The sequence below is a fragment of the Drosophila ananassae genome, chromosome 3L (genome assembly GCF_017639315.1).
Source record: "Drosophila ananassae strain 14024-0371.13 chromosome 3L, ASM1763931v2, whole genome shotgun sequence".
In the NCBI taxonomy this organism is placed as follows: Eukaryota; Metazoa; Arthropoda; class Insecta; order Diptera; family Drosophilidae; genus Drosophila; species Drosophila ananassae.
The window spans coordinates 8109527-8126496 of record NC_057929.1 but is presented as its reverse complement, the minus strand read 5'-3'; the positions used below and the strand labels follow the sequence as shown (position 1 = coordinate 8126496).

General features: G+C 44.0%; 2 protein-coding genes across 4 annotated transcripts in view; one reads left to right on the top strand and one right to left on the bottom strand.

The window, feature by feature from the left end:
* The window catches only part of LOC6495901, a 47383-nt gene that overhangs the window by 21589 nt on the left and 8824 nt on the right, over positions 1–16970 (bottom strand). For both annotated transcript variants that reach the window (XM_001959784.3, XM_032450485.1), the window contains exons 2-3: positions 12097–13878; positions 2677–2984 (exon numbers count right to left, since the gene is read on the bottom strand). In XM_001959784.3, coding sequence (XP_001959820.2) covers positions 2677–2984; positions 12097–13523 — 1735 coding nt within the window. In that variant the 5' untranslated portion in view covers positions 13524–13878. The remainder of the gene's footprint in view (positions 1–2676; positions 2985–12096; positions 13879–16970) is intronic.
* On the top strand, positions 11160–11946 carry LOC6494710 (S-phase kinase-associated protein 1). 2 transcript variants are annotated; one of them, XM_032450486.2, is made up of 2 exons: positions 11160–11785; positions 11838–11946. In XM_032450486.2, exons 1-2 carry the CDS (start codon positions 11257–11259, stop codon positions 11852–11854), a joined length of 546 nt encoding a protein of 181 aa, XP_032306377.1. In that variant the 5' UTR covers positions 11160–11256; the 3' UTR covers positions 11855–11946. The 2 variants fall into 2 exon arrangements, with proteins under 2 accessions (XP_032306377.1, XP_001959814.2); XM_001959778.4 differs by having other exon boundaries at positions 11176–11785; positions 11848–11934.

Here is a 16970-nt window from a genome sequence, read left to right as displayed (position 1 = left end):
ATAGTCCAGAAGTTCCTTTCTTTTCCGTCAAGTTATCCCAGGGCCATGAATTTAATTTCATTTCTAGGTATGCTTTTTCTGCAAATACCTTCAAGCGGTATGGATTGCCCATTTGGCAAAAAACATTATTTAATGGATCTCCATAAAGCCCAGCGAAGCCGGCTCACTGAGCAATTAGCCTAAATTATGATATCAAGTGCGCTCTTAAACCGACATTATTAATCATTTTTCGAACATAAAAAGCAATTTCAATGAAAATCGACATCGAAAATTTATCGGCTACATCGGCTATTAAATTCATTGAAATCGCTTCGCAATGGCATTCGCATTCACGGTCGCCATTTCGCGGCGGAGGGCAAAAAAATATAATTAATTATGCGATGGAGAAAAAAAAGGTAATCACTGTGCGAATTGACTGTTTGAGGTAAATAAAAAGACAGAAAATTTGCATTGCCACCACAAACAAGTAGGAAAATTAATTGCGCATGAATTGCCCTCAATATTGGTTGTAGGTGGTAGGTTGTTTTTCAATCCCCACATAATGCCCTTGAAAATGCGTGAAATTTAATAAATCCGCATCTGGCTGTCATTTATGCAATTTACGATTCCCCCATGTCCTTACCCATACCCATGCCGATGCCCATGGCGGCATGCATCAAGAAAGTTGTCGGTTGAAAGTTTATACCACCACGGCAAACGGCAAACGCAAACGGGAAACTTTAAAGGCCAAAACGCCAGGCGAGAAGTGCAAATATGCAAATGCACATAAATCGAAAGTCAGGCCATCCGGCCGTAGTCTCAACATGCCGTAAATCATAGTTTGCTAGGACGCTCTACGGAGTTTCCGCACAACTATGTATTTGGAGGAATGCTGGTCTAGATAAATGACTCCATGTCATGGAACCGCTTTCCGTTTATTGTTTGAAGTACAAATATAATTTGGCAAGTTCCCTTCATTTTTACATTTTTTTGTTTCTTCCGATTTTTTTTTATTATTCCGTGTGGCTCGGCTACTGTCTTTTCAATTTGTCCATCCGCTGGACTGGCCCGGAATAGGCCAAAGCGACGGCATGGTCAAACAAGCGAATGAGAAACGGACTTTTATGGCAAATAGTTGGCTCGGAGCCTGCAATCAGCTCTTGGCCGGGCCCAAAAACGCTATTAGTATGCATGGGGCCTGGGTCTCTCAGTTTTTGGCCTAAACGTTATCCTGCCACACCCCCATGCACCAACTTGTTTGTTTTCGATTCCATTTGTTTTCCTCAACCTTCCCCAATGTCCTGCGTGTCCTGTGTGTCCTATGTGCCTCGTGTCCTGTGGCCCAGTGTCGCAGCCAAAGTCACACAGAACAATCGAACGTGGCGTATACGTAATACGTATGTAGGCACACATTTTTCAACAGCATCTCATGCATTTTCACAAATGCAATTTGCAGGACCAGAGCCTGCGGCTGGGTCTATCGGATGAGGGGCAATGGATAGCAGGACGAGTAATCACACAGCCAAAATAATGGAAATTAATCATTCAAAACAAGGAAAACCTATCAGAATTTTAATAGGTTGGCTAGTATACTATTTACTTAGTTGCTTTTTTCTCCACGTGTATCTGCCTGGGGAATACAAAAAAGCCCATGTACTGCATAACCACGGCATTTAGTTTTAGTTGTAGGCAAGCAAACAAATAATTTGCATGCCAATGTGGTACACGCGATCCCAGCACAGGAAAATGGGAAAAAATTTGTAGACTAGAGAGACGGATGGGAGACTTGATGGGGAGCATAGTGCAACGTGCAACGTGGTGTAACCGTAACCTTTAATTTGCAAATTATTTTGAAATGTTGCGGCACGGTCGTGTCAAGTGCATTTGTTTCTCGCCATCGGTTTAGTTGTGTGCGAAGTTATGCAAGCTGTCGGACAAAGTTTAAGTTTGCATCATTAAAATTAATTGTGTTTAAACTTTAAGCATTAAAGCCTTGTGCAGGCAACTCAAGGGCTTTAAGGCCATAACTCCGAGCAGCTGAAACCCCACTGCACGTCCTGACCTGACAGCTGAAAGGCAAATCCTGGACAATGACGAGCTTGATAAGGAGTAGCCTTCCTTGTGGCGACTCTGGCATAAAATTGGCTTACACGCATCACTGTCAAACACGGCCTAAACACACGGTCATGGCCATGGCAATGGCAATGGCTCAGAATTAGATGCTCAGTGGAGCAAACAGACGAAACGCAGCTAATTACGAAACGGCATTTCCAAGTCCACCAGGTAGGCAGGTTATTACCATTTAAAGTGGAGTTTTCAGGTTAAAGGCCAAGGCATCCTTTTGCCTTTATTTATTATTGCTTAATTGTTGCTCTGTCACGATAAAAGTGCCTAAAATATGCGACTCCGGCCGAGTGCTGAATGCCGAATACGGAATGGCAACGCAATTAGGCAACATCCTTCCCCCGCAGGATCGCTATTCATCTGTCGTCTGGCCAGTGACTAATGAAGTCGCAGATTAAAGCCTCTGGGCAAATATAAATATTCAAAGCCCCTTACCCTCCTCCATATATAGAGTATATACACACATTTGAACATAAAAGGCAATAAGAGAGAGCCTCTGTCATGGCTATCGGGGTGCCATAAATAAGGAGAATAAATCAAGGACATTTTCGGGGTCCCAAAATAGATACTTACACTTGAGATACTGCTCGTTGCGGGCTATCACCTTTTCGGCATTCTTTCGGGCCAAAAAGAACCACTCGGAGGTATTGCCCAGATAATGATACTCCATGGCCAGATCCTTGGCGAAGACGGCTCCCAGATTCGGAGGTGGCAGGCGGTAGGCAAAAGGACAGAAGAGTCCTGGTTGGGCTGGATGCTCGTTCCAATCGAAGCAATTTCCGGCAGCGAATATATCATCGTCGAACTCCACCATGGACAGAACGGAGGCGTGCAGCAGGTTTACATCCTCCTGCACTGACCGGCCGGTAGTCTTAAAGATCCTGCAAGGATAATAACAACAATAACAATCAAAAAATGTATTAAAACAACAAGCAAACAGCCATTGGAATGCATCGGATATTAGTTGCAGAAGGGCAGCGGAAAAAAATGAAATTTATGACCCTGGCAGGCGGGAAATTGCATTGAAAATGCATGGCAGAAATAGAGCTCTCAAGTAGAACTTTTATATACTCTATCAAAAAAGTCGATGAGTTATGTAAGTAATAAAAATGTCATGAGGAAAGATTGGGCTTTTCCTTGACAGTTAAAGAATTGATTGTACAAATATGTCTTTTATTCGGCAGAACCTTATATTAAAGAGTTAAATATTTACTTTTTATGAGATTACAGATACTTGAATATAAGTTATAATTATGGTATGTACAGGACCCTTGTGTCTGCTTAGCCTAAAAATAACTAAACCCCTTTTTCGGGCCAGGACATATATGGCATAATAAGCTTTTGCCCCCAAAAGTGGCTCATTGGACCAAAGACCACCTAGAATTGGGTTTCTTTTCGTTTTTGTTGGGCTGTCATTTTTGTTTTTATAACAGGAGGACAAGGATGAGAAGGAGAAGCTGTGGATGCTGGGGAGGACTGGGTGATGGGGAGGTGACCTGGACTGGTACCAGTGCATACTTATAGGCGCGGCGCATTCAAGCCAAGCATTCAAACTGTGCTCAAGTATGCTCTCCTGGCTTTCTATTGTCTGTTGCCGGATCGCTGTAGGACGCCGGCATATCCTTCGTCCTCGTCGTCGTCACGAAAATGGGTAAATGGGAAAATTACATTGAAGATTTTAGCCAAGAAGGGAAAGGGCCAAATTACCTCCTTGTTACTGTCTGTGTTATATTAATTAAATTGTTTGCTTTAAGAGAGAAGGGGGCCGAACAACAAAAAAACCTTGCAGCATTGACTTCAATTTCATTTTCCAATACATTAGGCAGGAGCATCTGAAGCGGATTTTTTCCTTCATCTTGGATTTTGGGCCAAAAACAGGATCTTGTGACTTTCTCATGTGACGCGCTTGCTAATTGGGCGTGGCTCATTAATTCGCTTGCGGGCCTCATTTGTAAATGTCAACGACATTTTGTCAGCCCATTCCCCTACTACCGCTCCTCTAACATGGCCAAAATCCACCTCCGCAGTGCACCTCCCACAGTGATACCCCCCTGCCAGTGCTCCCAGCCCAATCCATGCGAGTGTCCAAGGCCGTGTCAGGGCTCAAAAGTCGCCTAATGATGATGATGACGATGATGGTGTTGGCGACATTGTTCCCCGGCGATAATGCTGACTTAGCTGAGGAGCTCAGCATGGAGTTGACAGCGTTTTTTTCCACCAGCCTCTCTCATTATTTATGGCCCATACTGGTTCCAAGGATAAGTGCAAGTATCCATCTCTAAGCAACTTGAGAAGTTGAAAAAAATTAACACTTACCGCTATACATGGAAGTTCAAAAATTAAATCTTAAAAAGTCCACGTTTAGTTTTGTTTTTTATTTATGCAATACCTTGTACCCCAATTAGCATTTTCCGTAGAAAGCTTGAAATGTACGTGCGCTTATATAGTTTTGTGCGCTTACAGTTTCCGAGTTGCACGATTTTCCAGCTTTCCCAGCTTTTCCGATAGTACCGCCGCCCTGTGCCCGCCCCTCCCGGCAGTCGACCAAAGTGTGTTAAAAACACTTTTCAGCACTTGAGTGCTGGGGAAGAGGTGAAAACAAGCGCAAAACAAGCTTCAGGTGCCAGTGCCCAGACAGGACGAGAGATCCTGGAGTAAGTAACTCACTAAGTACTCGAAAGTGCTCTCTCCTTTCTGGCCTTTGTCTATGTATGTTTTTTGGGAGAAGGGAGTCTGGGGGGTTAACTGAATAGTTGGCTTAAAGTCATACTGACGGGTTTCGAAACTCATTTTGCAGACCTCGTTCTGCAACCTCAGATGCCGATTTTTTTATATTTTTTTTGTTTTTGACTTGGGAAGGTCGTCGCGTTCACCGGTCGGCCTCCCTGGTTGCTTGTTAGCTCATATTTGCATACAAGGTCTCTTCTAGGGACTCCCTATAGGGAGCTCTATTGCTATAAGGATACCATTTAATGGCTATATTGGAATGATAGTGAATTTTATTACCAAAAATTTACAAATGGTTATTGTATAATTCCCTTTTAAATTAAATAAATTAAGATTGCCAGGGAATTAAAAGCAACTAATTAATTATGTCTTAATTTGGAAACAAAACTGGAAAATGAAATTTAATTTTGGATTTCGCCACCTGGGAAATTTATGGAAATTTAAGACCTATGTAGGTGGGAAAACGTGGCCCAAATCCTGGAGAGCACTCCTGGGCTGCCAACGTTGGCGTGTCCTTTGGCCAAATGCCTCAAGCAGCGGATGCTCTTCGACAGTAACTGCGTGTCGACATCTTAATTGAAAGCGAGATGCTCCGGTTTAATTATTCAAAGCGCACGCTCTGCCCCTTGCCAGGACACTCTACCCAGGTCCTTGCCTTGGAAAAGCAGACCCGTCTTGAATGAATGGCCCGGATGACGATGATGATTGGCTGGCTGGTTGTCGAGAACCTTTTTTCGCAGGCGGGGCAGGTGGCATGGTAGGTTGTTATCCTGCCATTCGGGCATCCTTTATTTTTGTTTACCGGGTGCGCTTTTAATGGGCCATAACGGTCAAGGCTTTTTGCCAATTTTAATTAGGCTATAATTAAATGATCAAACGGTGAGCCGGAGGCACAACTGATAAGATACATATTTAGATATAATTCCCTGCTAATTGACTTCTGTGAATTATATTTCACAACGCCCGATCGGAGTTTGGGGCCAAAAATATCTTTAAAAGCCCATCTTTTTCCCATGGATTCTGTTAATGGGATGTCTCTACAAAGGCCTTTCGCAAAAAATCAACAAACTAGCAAGGCCCTATGTAAATTAAAAAGTAAGCAGTGCATTATAATAAAAATATGTGGCCTAAAATATGTGTTTTTGTACCCTATGTTGTAACCTAATTTTCAAGACAAGGCTATGAAAGGGGAAAAAAAAACATCAAACATTTCGCTTGAAAGGAAAATCATTTCATCGTCCTGTGATTCTGTGACATGCCAGTGTGTGTTGTTCAATTATGAGGCAGGAAAAGGAGTTCAATTAATTAAAAGTTGGCCCACTTTGGTCCTGTTTTACTTCCCTGGTTTCCCAGGCCCTGCTAGCTTGCGGCTAATTGAGCCACAAGGCACTTGTTGTTGACATGTTTACGCTGGCCACAAAGCTTGCCAGGATACCAAGAAAGGCAGGACTCCTGCTCCCGCTCCCACTCCCATTCCCATTTTGTTCTCACGTCGCCCCTGGTAGCGTTGTTCTTTTCATTGTTGAAAAAATGCTTTTTGATTTAGTCCATTAATTGCTTTCAACTTCTGGTAACTTCTTTTCAACGTACTTTGCCACCCCGATGATTATTATTGCGGGCACTGCTGCTTCTCGCTGGTGGGCTGATGGTATGGGGAGCTAGCGAGTGAAAGCGAAAAGTTGGCAAACATTTTCGGGCCCGTCCCCGAAAAAGTTTCTCTTTTTGATTTCCTGCCGTTGTACAGCGAGCATAATGAGTCCAGAGCCACACCACCGAGTTTAGCGCCTTCCATTCAGGCAGCCTCCTTGGCAAAGACAAACTTTGGATCCTGATCCAAATGTTTTTATTGTGGAAAGAATAGACTGCGAGTTGCCATCAAAAAAGCATAAAGAAACCAAGAAGCGCCGGCGGTGGCTGCGACTGCGACTGCGGCTTTGGCTTAAATGTTACGCATACGCCAAGTGGGCCAAAACCACTCGGGAGCCACTGATTCGGTGGCAGACACTTTCCCCCCTTTTTTTGGCCGGCAAGGATACTCGACAAGTTTGTTAAGCTGTTAAGTTATGGCAACATGTGTTGCACAAAGCGTGCCAAAGGGATGCAGTCATGTAGTTTTCTTCAAAACCCATGAACGGAGGGGAGCCCTTGAAAAATTCACACACTGTTGAGTTCCCCTAAAACGAATACTTATGTAGTCGCATTTTAATTAAATGGCGAGGTGTCGACGGATTAAAATACAAATTTAATTAAACTTTCAGAAAAACGTTAAAACTTTTTCCTTAAAAAAAGGAAATTAACTTCGTCTGTTAGACAAGCATTTCGAAGAGAAAGTCCAATTCTGTTGACATATTGAAGGCCAAATGGGTAGTCAGTGTTAGTGAGTGCCAACTGTAGTTAAAGGGACCAAAAGTGGAGAACCGCCAGGACCATTTACATGGTAGAACGCCGGCAGGCAGCAGACAAGCATTCAGCCAGGATTCAGCTTTCGTCGGTGCAAGGAGTCAAGACCAGATGCGAGAACTGAAATAAACCAGCTGGAAAAAAGGCCGCGACCAAGTGGTGCACTAGTGGTGCTGGTTTCTGGTGGATTCTCTTACCTCCTCCTAACATATTTTGTTTTTTTTTTTATTTTTCGCCCAGTGGGGGCCAGATACCGCCGTTGGCCTACAAAGGCATGCATGTCCATGTCAGCTGCAGTTGTGGGTTTTTCTTTTCAATGGCAAAGGCAGCCGTGTAGAAGGGGGGTTTTTGGTGGAGAATCCACATTAGGATTGTTTTGCGCAAAATGAAAACAATTTCCATTTTGGGGCTAGGCAACTGTTAGCTGCATTCTACGGCGGCAAACAATAAAAATAGTAGAAGCACCGGCTGGGGGCGGCCAAATGGGGCAGAAGTCGGAAAATGGGAAAAGGGAAACGGCAGGGTTATTAGCACCGCCCGCTGGGCAAAGCAGAGTCGAGTAAATCAAGCGTCACAAAGTCCCAAAACCAGGCACACTGAAAGAAATCGAGTGGAAGACAATCAAACAAGCTGACAATTGCAAAACAGTCCACACAGAAAATAGCTTACTTTAAAGAGGTTTTTGTTTTAATTTTTAATATTCTTTAAATAAAAGTGTTTTATAAAAGAAAAGAACTATAAAATTCTCTTTGTTGAAATGTAAAACTTCTGCCTGAACATTGACTTGCATAGATATATTTGTTTGCTTCCGTTTGGAGAACTTTTTGAAGGATGTTGACAATGACGCTGGATCTTCCGTGCCTGGGGGTGCGGATGTCCTTGCCGATGTCGCGTTTTATTGCCGTTGGCAATTGGAACTGCATCGCTTATGCAGATTTCAATTTCGATTTTGTTGTTTGAACTGAGAGCTGAGAGCAAATGCCACTGCCAACTGCCAGCTAGAAGCTACCAACCAACAAGCAAAATTGAAACAAGCCAACGTAAAGGCAATAAATTATTTGCCAAGTTTATCGCCGAACTGGAACAGAAAAGCAAAATCATTGCCTGGCAAATAGTGGAGAGATGTGCACTCGTTGCTGGGAAAAGTCAAAAGAAGCCAATAGAGATAGAGTTTAGAAACGAGAACCAGAAACCGGAAACTCAATTTCAGGAAGAGCCAAAAGGAAAGAGCTCACCGTCACCCTCCCTCCACTCACACAAATCACACCTTGCCACACACCACACTTTACCTCCAAAGACGACAACGACAACACATTTAAGTACTTAAAAGTTTTCCGATTCCATCCACCTCGTTGTCGCACTTTTGTAGGCAACTGTGCCTGTGTACTGAAGTCGCTTTTCCTTCCAGTTTTCCTACAGTTTGTATTCATACACGGTACTGTAAGGGTAGGTAATTGTATTTATTAGAAGTTATATGATATGGAAACGGAATCATGAACGACCCCTAGAGTATACATATATATTCCGGATCAGCCAAGTCCATTTATCAATGCATGCATTTCTGAGACTTTAAAAGATAGATCTATAAGGCTCCTATATCCTTAAAGAGTACCGGGTATCATATAGTCGAGAAACTCGTCCTTGTCGTCCTTTCTTGTGTTTTTTTTTTTTGTTACTTGGTCGTGTTTGCTGTCTACACTTTGGCGGCGTGAACGGAAACTAACGAAAAGTGGCCAAGAAAAGGCAAGAAAACAATTGAAGCTCGTAATTTCAAGTTGAATTGATATTGTTTTTTCTGGCAGTCCCCCCAAACCCCCATCCACCTGGCACCTTCCTCCTAGTTGTTGGTGCTATTGTTTTCCTTAAATGTTATTCTTGTTTTGTTTGAGCAACAAAGTAAACCGAACCGTAGGAAATGCCCAAACACAAAAAGTGAGCAGGATAAAAGGGCGATAACAATGTATCAAAAAACAATAACTTCAATTAGTATCTATGTATCTGTGCAGTCCTGTTTCTGTGTATCTGTGTGTTGTATCTGTTAAGGGTCCTCCATCGTGGGCCAAAGTAATTTCCTTTCTGCGCTCGAGTGAAACTTTTCCGGCCACCCTTGATTATGTTAACACAAGCAAAACTGATTAAAACATTCCCTCTGATTAGAGGCCTATGCCTCATCTTGGCTCTTTAGAAATTTTCGAAATGAGTTAGGAAGCAGGAACTGGGAACCAGGGGGATTTGACCTGCCATCCTGCCATTGAATTTATGACGGCCAAAAGTGGGCGGCCACTGAATAAATCAGCCCGGGCTTTTCACAAACAGTTAGCAACTCCCTGAGGCCACATTCCTTATTGAGCAAATAATGAAAACAAATGTCGGGCATATGACACTAAATGCAATAATGTTGATCCCGATTCTGATCCAGATCCCGGGGTGGCCGGGCGCAATTTAATTTATTGACATTTGTCGTTAACAGCCACGGCAGTGAGACTTTGACATTTTATTGCTCCCCAGGCCAAGTTACAATGTTCTAGATTGTCCTCTGTTTTTTTTTAGTCCCACTCTATATATATATAAATATACTCGTATAACTGGCAATATTTTCCCATTTTCATTTCCAGCTTTTCCCACTTTTCCCTCTGTCACTTAATTTGTCAAACTGTTCAGCCGGGTTAATTGTTTATTTGTGTGTTCTCATTGACAAGCGGCATTTGTTCATTAGATTCAGTTCTTTATTTTCCTTCCATTTTTCCACTTTTTTGTGGCTTTTAACAAATGGATTTTCTCGTCAAACAAAAGTCTTGAATGTCTTCAATCAGCAGTCTGAAAGTTGTTATCGTTTCTTGAAAATTATGTGGTCGTATTGGAATTTTATGTCCTCCCCCCACAAAGGACTCCAGGGCAAAATCACATCCTTCGAATATTATCTAGCGGCCTGTTGCACGGAGCTAACCACACCCATCCTGGCTTCGAAAAAAGTCAAGTTTCTTGTCTCCTTTCCCACAAAGACACCGGCTCTGGCCATTAAAGAAAAAACTGAAAGACATAAATTCCAGGTCTAATGTCTGCCAGAAACATTCTCATCGACGTTGACATATAGAATGCGTGTATGCAGGCAAGGACACTGAACACTGAACACAGGACATAGGACATAAGACACTGGACACTCGACAGTGAACCCACATACCCCAAATCTGAAGAAACTTTACTTTGTTTATTGTCCTGGGCAGCTGCTGGAAAAGCAGAAAACCCAAAAAAAAAAAAATACATCTCTGAGCTAAGCCATGAAAAAATGGGAGAAAAACTTCTGCACAGGATTCGTCTGAGACTTGCCACAAGGATTAGAATTAAAGCTGAGGAACATGTATCTCGGTGGGACTGTCAATTGGTTCGTTTCACAAAAGATACTCAATCGATGGCGGAAAATGAAAACAAAACAAAAGTTAAGTCCGGAAAACTTGCCCAGTTTGGACAGCTAGAAAATTGTGAGAAAAACCAAATGAATTGCCTTCATCGTGCAGGTAAATTAATGTCTTGGCTCTGATTTTCGTCCTTTTTTTGGTAGCAATAACAAAAATGGCGCAAACTTTTTGCCCGGCACGCCTCTGTTCATCTAAGTAATTGAACTTTTATCAAGAAACTGCACGCAGCCAGGCAGACGTAGAGGAAAATTGGGGAGTGGAATGAACAGCCAGGAGGTAGTTCCGCCAACTATGGCAGACAGGACCGCAACAAGAAAAGCACATTATGCTTCTTGTTGACAAAGGCCACTTGGCCATCTGGATGAGCACAAATTGGCGAATAACTACTGAGACGTGAAGGGAAAGCGCTGAAATTCGGAGGACCAATGCTTGGTGATCTTTGAAAAGACATACATCATGGGAAGTCTTCTATAAATTAGTATTAATATTTTTAAAACTCTTTTTCATATTTTTAGCCTTCAAAACTTTTGGTTATTTTTGTCAAAATTATAAACAACAATTCTATTCTTAAATTATTTCCACAAACTCTTTCGGAGGGCGATATCCAAAAATGCCAAATATACAGTTGCAGTCATCCGATGGGGAAGTCTTCAACATCGACTCGGAAACGGCCAAGTGCTCGAGCACCATCAGAAATCTTATTGAGGATTGCGGCCTGGAATCGGAAGAGAACCCACTGATTCCCCTGCCCAATGTCAACTCCACGATCCTCAGCAAGGTCCTGATATGGGCCAATCACCACAGGGCCGAGAAAGCAGAAAAGACTGAAGAAAATTCTGGTAAAGACGAAGCGTCAGCGGTGGTTAGGTCCTCGGATGTGATCAGTGCATGGGACGCGGAATTTTTGACCGTGGATCAGGGTACACTGTTCGAGTTAATCCTGGCGGCCAACTATTTGGACATCAAGGAGTTGCTGAGCGTGGCCTGTATGACGGTGGCCAATATGATAAAAGGACACACCGCCGAAGAGATCCGTCAGACCTTTCACATTCCCAACGACTTTTCGCCTTCCGAAGAGGAATTATTGCACAAGGATAGGGACAACGAGCCAGTGATTCCAGAAGTGGAGTCGAGTTATGGTGAACTATAGAAACTATTTATTGATATTTTATTAAAAATAATCCTTTTCAGAAACTTTCAGTCTTTAATCTTAACAAGGGAAGTCCTAATTTTAAGTTTGAGTTGGATTTGCTTGGGAACTTTTAAAATATTATTAAAATAACAACAAATAGTAATAACAAAGACTGAGCCGGGTCTTTTTGGGAATCCATTTCCATTTCCACTCGTATTTGACCATCGTATGGCCAAAACTTTCGATTGGAAAAGTTTTCCATGTGGATGATATGGGATGGGATATGGTGGCGGAAAAGTTTGCGTGACTCTCACTCACCTGGTCAGCATATTGGCACGATTGACGGCCACTTCGGCCTCCACTCGGAACCGGTCCTGGGCATACCGGTCGACCACGCCCTCTCCCAGATTCAACGAAGTCCCAGCCACACAGTTGGAGCCCATGAGATGCTGTTGCTCAATGTACTGCAGGAATTTGGACACCAGATCAATCTTGCTATCCCGGGCATTGATCACATCGGCGGTAATCTGGTTGGACTCCATGTTCTCGTTGTCCTCAACATCGCCGATGACCAGTTGCTTGGTCTTGTCATCAATCTGTACATCGGGGGGATAGCCATCGTCCATGGTGACCTCGGAGGTGTCCAGAACGGAGTCTCCGGGGTCATCGCCAACATCTCCTCCGCTGTCGAAGCTTATTTGGTTGATCTCCATGCTGGCTGCCTGGGATCTGGCCTCCGCCTCTGGTTGGTTGTCGTTCTTGGGAATATCCTCGTCCAGCCACTCAGTGGTCGTCTCGTTTGTCAACTGTAGTTGGCCAAAGAGCTTACCATCTACCTCGTCGTCGAGGTCCAGGGCATTGGTTTCATAATCCGAATCGGAAGAAGACGAGGTGGAAGAGAAGGCTTTTTGGGAATTGGAACCAAGTTTGTTCCAGGTTCCATTTACGGGCTGAAGTCGAACCACTTTCGGCCTGGTTGTGGTAGATAAAAGCTCCACTTCATCCTCATTGTCCTCGTCATCGTCCTCGTCGTCGTCGTCATCTTCATCGACATTGACATTCTCCTCCATATTGACCTCCTGGTGGCCATCTGCCTCCTCATCCTCCGGCTCTTCCTCCTCGGCTTGATAATTGGCTCCATCACGCACAAATTGCCGATTTGTGGGGGGCGTGGCAAAGGATTCCAGTTCGTCAGCCAGCTGCATAACCTCGCTAAGAGCTGCCACCTCTGCATCCTCACTGGCAGGACGTCCCTGCAGGTGCTCGGCCTCCGCCAGGCTGCGATGGTTCTTGGGCGGATGCAGCAGGCCCAGGCTTTTGTCCACACTCTTGCGAATGCTCTCGTTGATTTTCTTCTTGTGCAATTTACGGATTTTGTGCGTGACAGGGGCATTCGAGGTACCACCACCACCGCCCACAGCTCCCGGCTGCTGGGTGGGTGTCGGTACCGGCAGGAGGCGAGTGACGGTACTGGTGCCACTGCCACTGCTGCTGTTTGCCGTAGTCGATCCATGGAGCAAATGGGAACGAGAACGCCCGTGGCGAATGTTGAAACTGTCGCCCGTCATCAGGGTTTCCGCTTCCGCCTTGATGCGATTCCGCGGGGAGCCCGTAGCGCCAGGAGCGCCATCTGGGGCGCCAGCCTCCACCTCGATTTCCGCCAGACACACACTCAGGACAACACACATCACACTCATCAGCAGCGGCAGTTGGCGGGTCTGCGGCATCCTCGTCCGCATCCGCATCCTTGGGCTCCTGGCGGTTGCTTTGTGAGTCGGCTACCCCTATATCGGCTATATCGCTTAGTTGCTCGCCTTGATTGGCTGATCAGCACTTTTTGTGCTGTGGTTATCGATTTGAGGCTCTACTACCTTTATCGGTATTTTCAGATATCAAAGGGCGTCGCGGCGCCAACATCACGCATTCGCACCGTTGACCGTGCACCGAGCCGGCCACTGGCTGATGGACGAACGATTGATGGACTGGGGCGTTGATTCCGTTCCGCCGGCTTTGGTGGCCATTTCCATTTAGCCCCTTGGCCCCTCAAGCCCCTCTTTCCAACAACCCTGGGCAGCTTCAATTTTACGCGTCAAAAATCAGCTGCAACAGAAGAGAAGAAAGTCGGATTATTAGTTTCGGTTTGCCTTTAACATGATGATGAGAGAGTGATGGAAATGAAATCTATTGATGGTGGATGGTGCATCCTACTTGGAGAATTAAATCAAAAGAATATGGTGACACTGATTCAATAAACTTTGAAGACAACTAAACTATACTTGTTCTGTAGAAAACTGTAAGCATTATTCCTTGAATTCCTTATAAAGGAATTCTATAATTTTATCCATTCATATTTTTTTTCTGTGCATTATTTGGCTAAAGTTAATTGGGAATTTCCAATAACTCTACCCTCTTTTTTCTTTTGCAATTTTCCCCACTATTTTCCGAGATTGTTTTTCGCTCCCCAATGAATTCCTTCAATGCTCCTGCCCAAGTCCTTATATTTTTCGGAATGTAAGCAAAATGTTTTCTTTGAATTATGCGATTTTTGTGTGTAAGTATTTTTTCCACGGACCAAGGTCGAAGTTCGCCTTTAATAATAATTCCGTTTTCGCTCCAAAGAGCAGAAAGCTAGTGGTAGTCAGACCTTTTTTGGTCCAGCACCAGGATACACACAGGACCACAAAAGCAAGCCAGTCCAACAAAAAGTCATACTCTCTGAAAATTCGCGTTAAAGCGGCAATTAAAAATTTCCGCATCTACGCAGCGGAAAAACAACACAAATAAATAATTGTTTTCCCCCGAGTCGCCGGCAAGGAGAAAGCTAAATATTGCGCATACGCCGCGTGGCACCGCTGCATTGTGTCAGCCTGGAGAAAGTAAGTGAAAGTGGAATGCAAAGAGGCGTAGGGATGGCAGGGGGTGGAGGAGCCTCTAGGACGCAAATTAAACGCAATTTCTGAGAAGTGCGCTTTGATTGTCAGCTAGGGGATACCGCGGGGCTGGGCTGGGATGCCAGGAAGCTAAGTCCTGGGAAGCTGGATGAGCAGCCAAGTGTACATAAATAAAAGTGTACGGCCGCAGCTCGCATAAATATTATGGCGCTAACAAATTATATGCCATTTAAATGTAATACTAATTCTGAAAAGAAAATTCACTCGACGGGTACAGATTTCCGAGCTCAAAGCATAAACATTTTATGCTCCACACGAAAATATATATATGTAGTACGATGGTATGTGAGTGTCTTAGGCAGTGCCAGCACCAGTTCTAATTTCGAATTTTATGAGCCATAAAAATTGCTCTGAGGCGAGACCAAAAATCAGCAGACAACCAGCAAACACAGTGGCAACAATGGAATGCTGAAATGGACAAAAGGCCTGGGATCGTAAGGAGTTGGGAAGGTAGCCTAATGGCCAACACAGCAAGAATAATTGACACCCCGACCGCACGGCTGTGTGACTATCAATTTTTCAACCAAAAGTCCTACGGGGCCATGCTGGATTTGTCCAAGAATCACAGTCTCTTTAAAGGATAACCCTGGCTAGCACATAAACAGATAGGTGTTCTGTACAAAAATTGCTGGGCAAACGGCGATGAATTTTGTATGTGCAAGTGTCGCGGCTTTAGTTTTTTCCAACCATGGGATTGGGAACTCAATCCAATCAGACAATAAATAAACAATTGACTGCCAGGGAGACGACGAGTGAGCTGCACTATCCATTATTCATAAATGGAAGGACAAGTCAACGGGGGCGGACAACTAAATCTGAGCGCTCACCGGGTGGAGCTTTACGGTCGGACAGTTAAAAATACTGTCTCCGGAGAGGTGAAAGTTTGATTCCGGTTCTGGGCTCTGGCCTAAGCAGAACCCACCCACCCACACACAGTCCCGGTCGGGCTAATGCATTACGACAAACAAGATGGCAGCAGGGGGTTAAAAAGCAGCAGGACGGCGGCAACAGTGACACTCCCATGCACTTAACCCTTGACACCCAAGCCAACCCACCCACAGTTCCAGCTCAGTGCTAACAGTTCCGGGTCCCAGCAGATGTGAACCTGCTGACAGCTCAAATTTTTCTCTTTTTCCACGGATGAGTGGCTCCTGATGCAGGTAACCTGACCCTTGAACCTTTCCTACAAAACAGCACACACGTGGCCGAGGTCCCTTCAAAAACTTAAAATCCAATTTGTAGCGAAGGGCGAGTGCATCTGTGACAGGATTACCGACTGTTCTTAGCCTGATTAATGCCCACGGCCAACTCAAATAAAATAATAAGGCCAATATAAAAAGAAAAGAGTGTCTGGATCCCCAAAAACTAAACTCGAATTGCAAAAATTCTCTGATTTTCCATAACCCGACAAACAACAAACCTACTGCTTGATTTTTTGCTTCGGAAAATTTATGTAAACACATTAACAGACTCAACGCATTTGCCTTGCATGTACAGGATACAATGTGTCCTTGTTGGCGGTGTCCTTGCCAGTGACAAAGTTGGAGCGTTAAATGAAATTCGGGTAATTTTTCTGTCGTTGCCAGTGAAAAGAAAGAAATGTCTTTTGCCAAAATAGCAAAAAGGAACGGAAGCCGAAACGGAAAACGTCAAAAAAAGAGAAGATTCAAGAAACTGAGGTGGTTTCAGGTTGGTTTTCAACACGAATTTGGAAGTACTCTTCAGGGAACTCTTAGATGAATGGGAGTATTTCATACCTCTACATTATAATTTAATATTGGGGATCTCTGAAAGATTTTAGATCCAGAACTTCTATTTTCATACCAATTTTCCTGTAAATATTTAAAAACAAAGAGTTTCCCTCCTTTATTTAGAAACCAAAGTTTTCAAAACTCTTTTTGACAAGAGTATTGCGAGGCTTGAAATGGAAATGTTGGGCCGTCACCTTTGGCTGTACTCCATCCCACAGGACGAAAATGTCCTCAGCATCGTCAACTCATCAGCGGCGTCACCTTTGTGAGGTAATTCACATTATGTGTCGGCAATGGCGTAAAAATAAGAAAAACGAAAACAAACAAAGCAACAAACAAAAAGGCACGAACGATGGAGGGCATACCAAAAAATGACATTTGACTTTTAAATTAGATAATTTTTTTTAGCTGGCAGTCGGTCTGCCTGACGGCCTGGCTGGTTGCCAATCAACAGGAGGGGGAGGTGCTTGATGTGTCAAGGATAGGGGCA

Coding starts and splice junctions, on each gene's coding strand:
- LOC6494710 (XM_001959778.4), top strand. CDS start 11,257: ATGCCAAATATACAGTTGCAGTCATCCGATGGGGAAGTCTTCAACATC. Junction 11,786..11,847: donor AGAAGTGGAGTCGAGTTATG/GTGAACTATAGA, acceptor AGAAACTTTCAG/TCTTTAATCTTAACAAGGGA.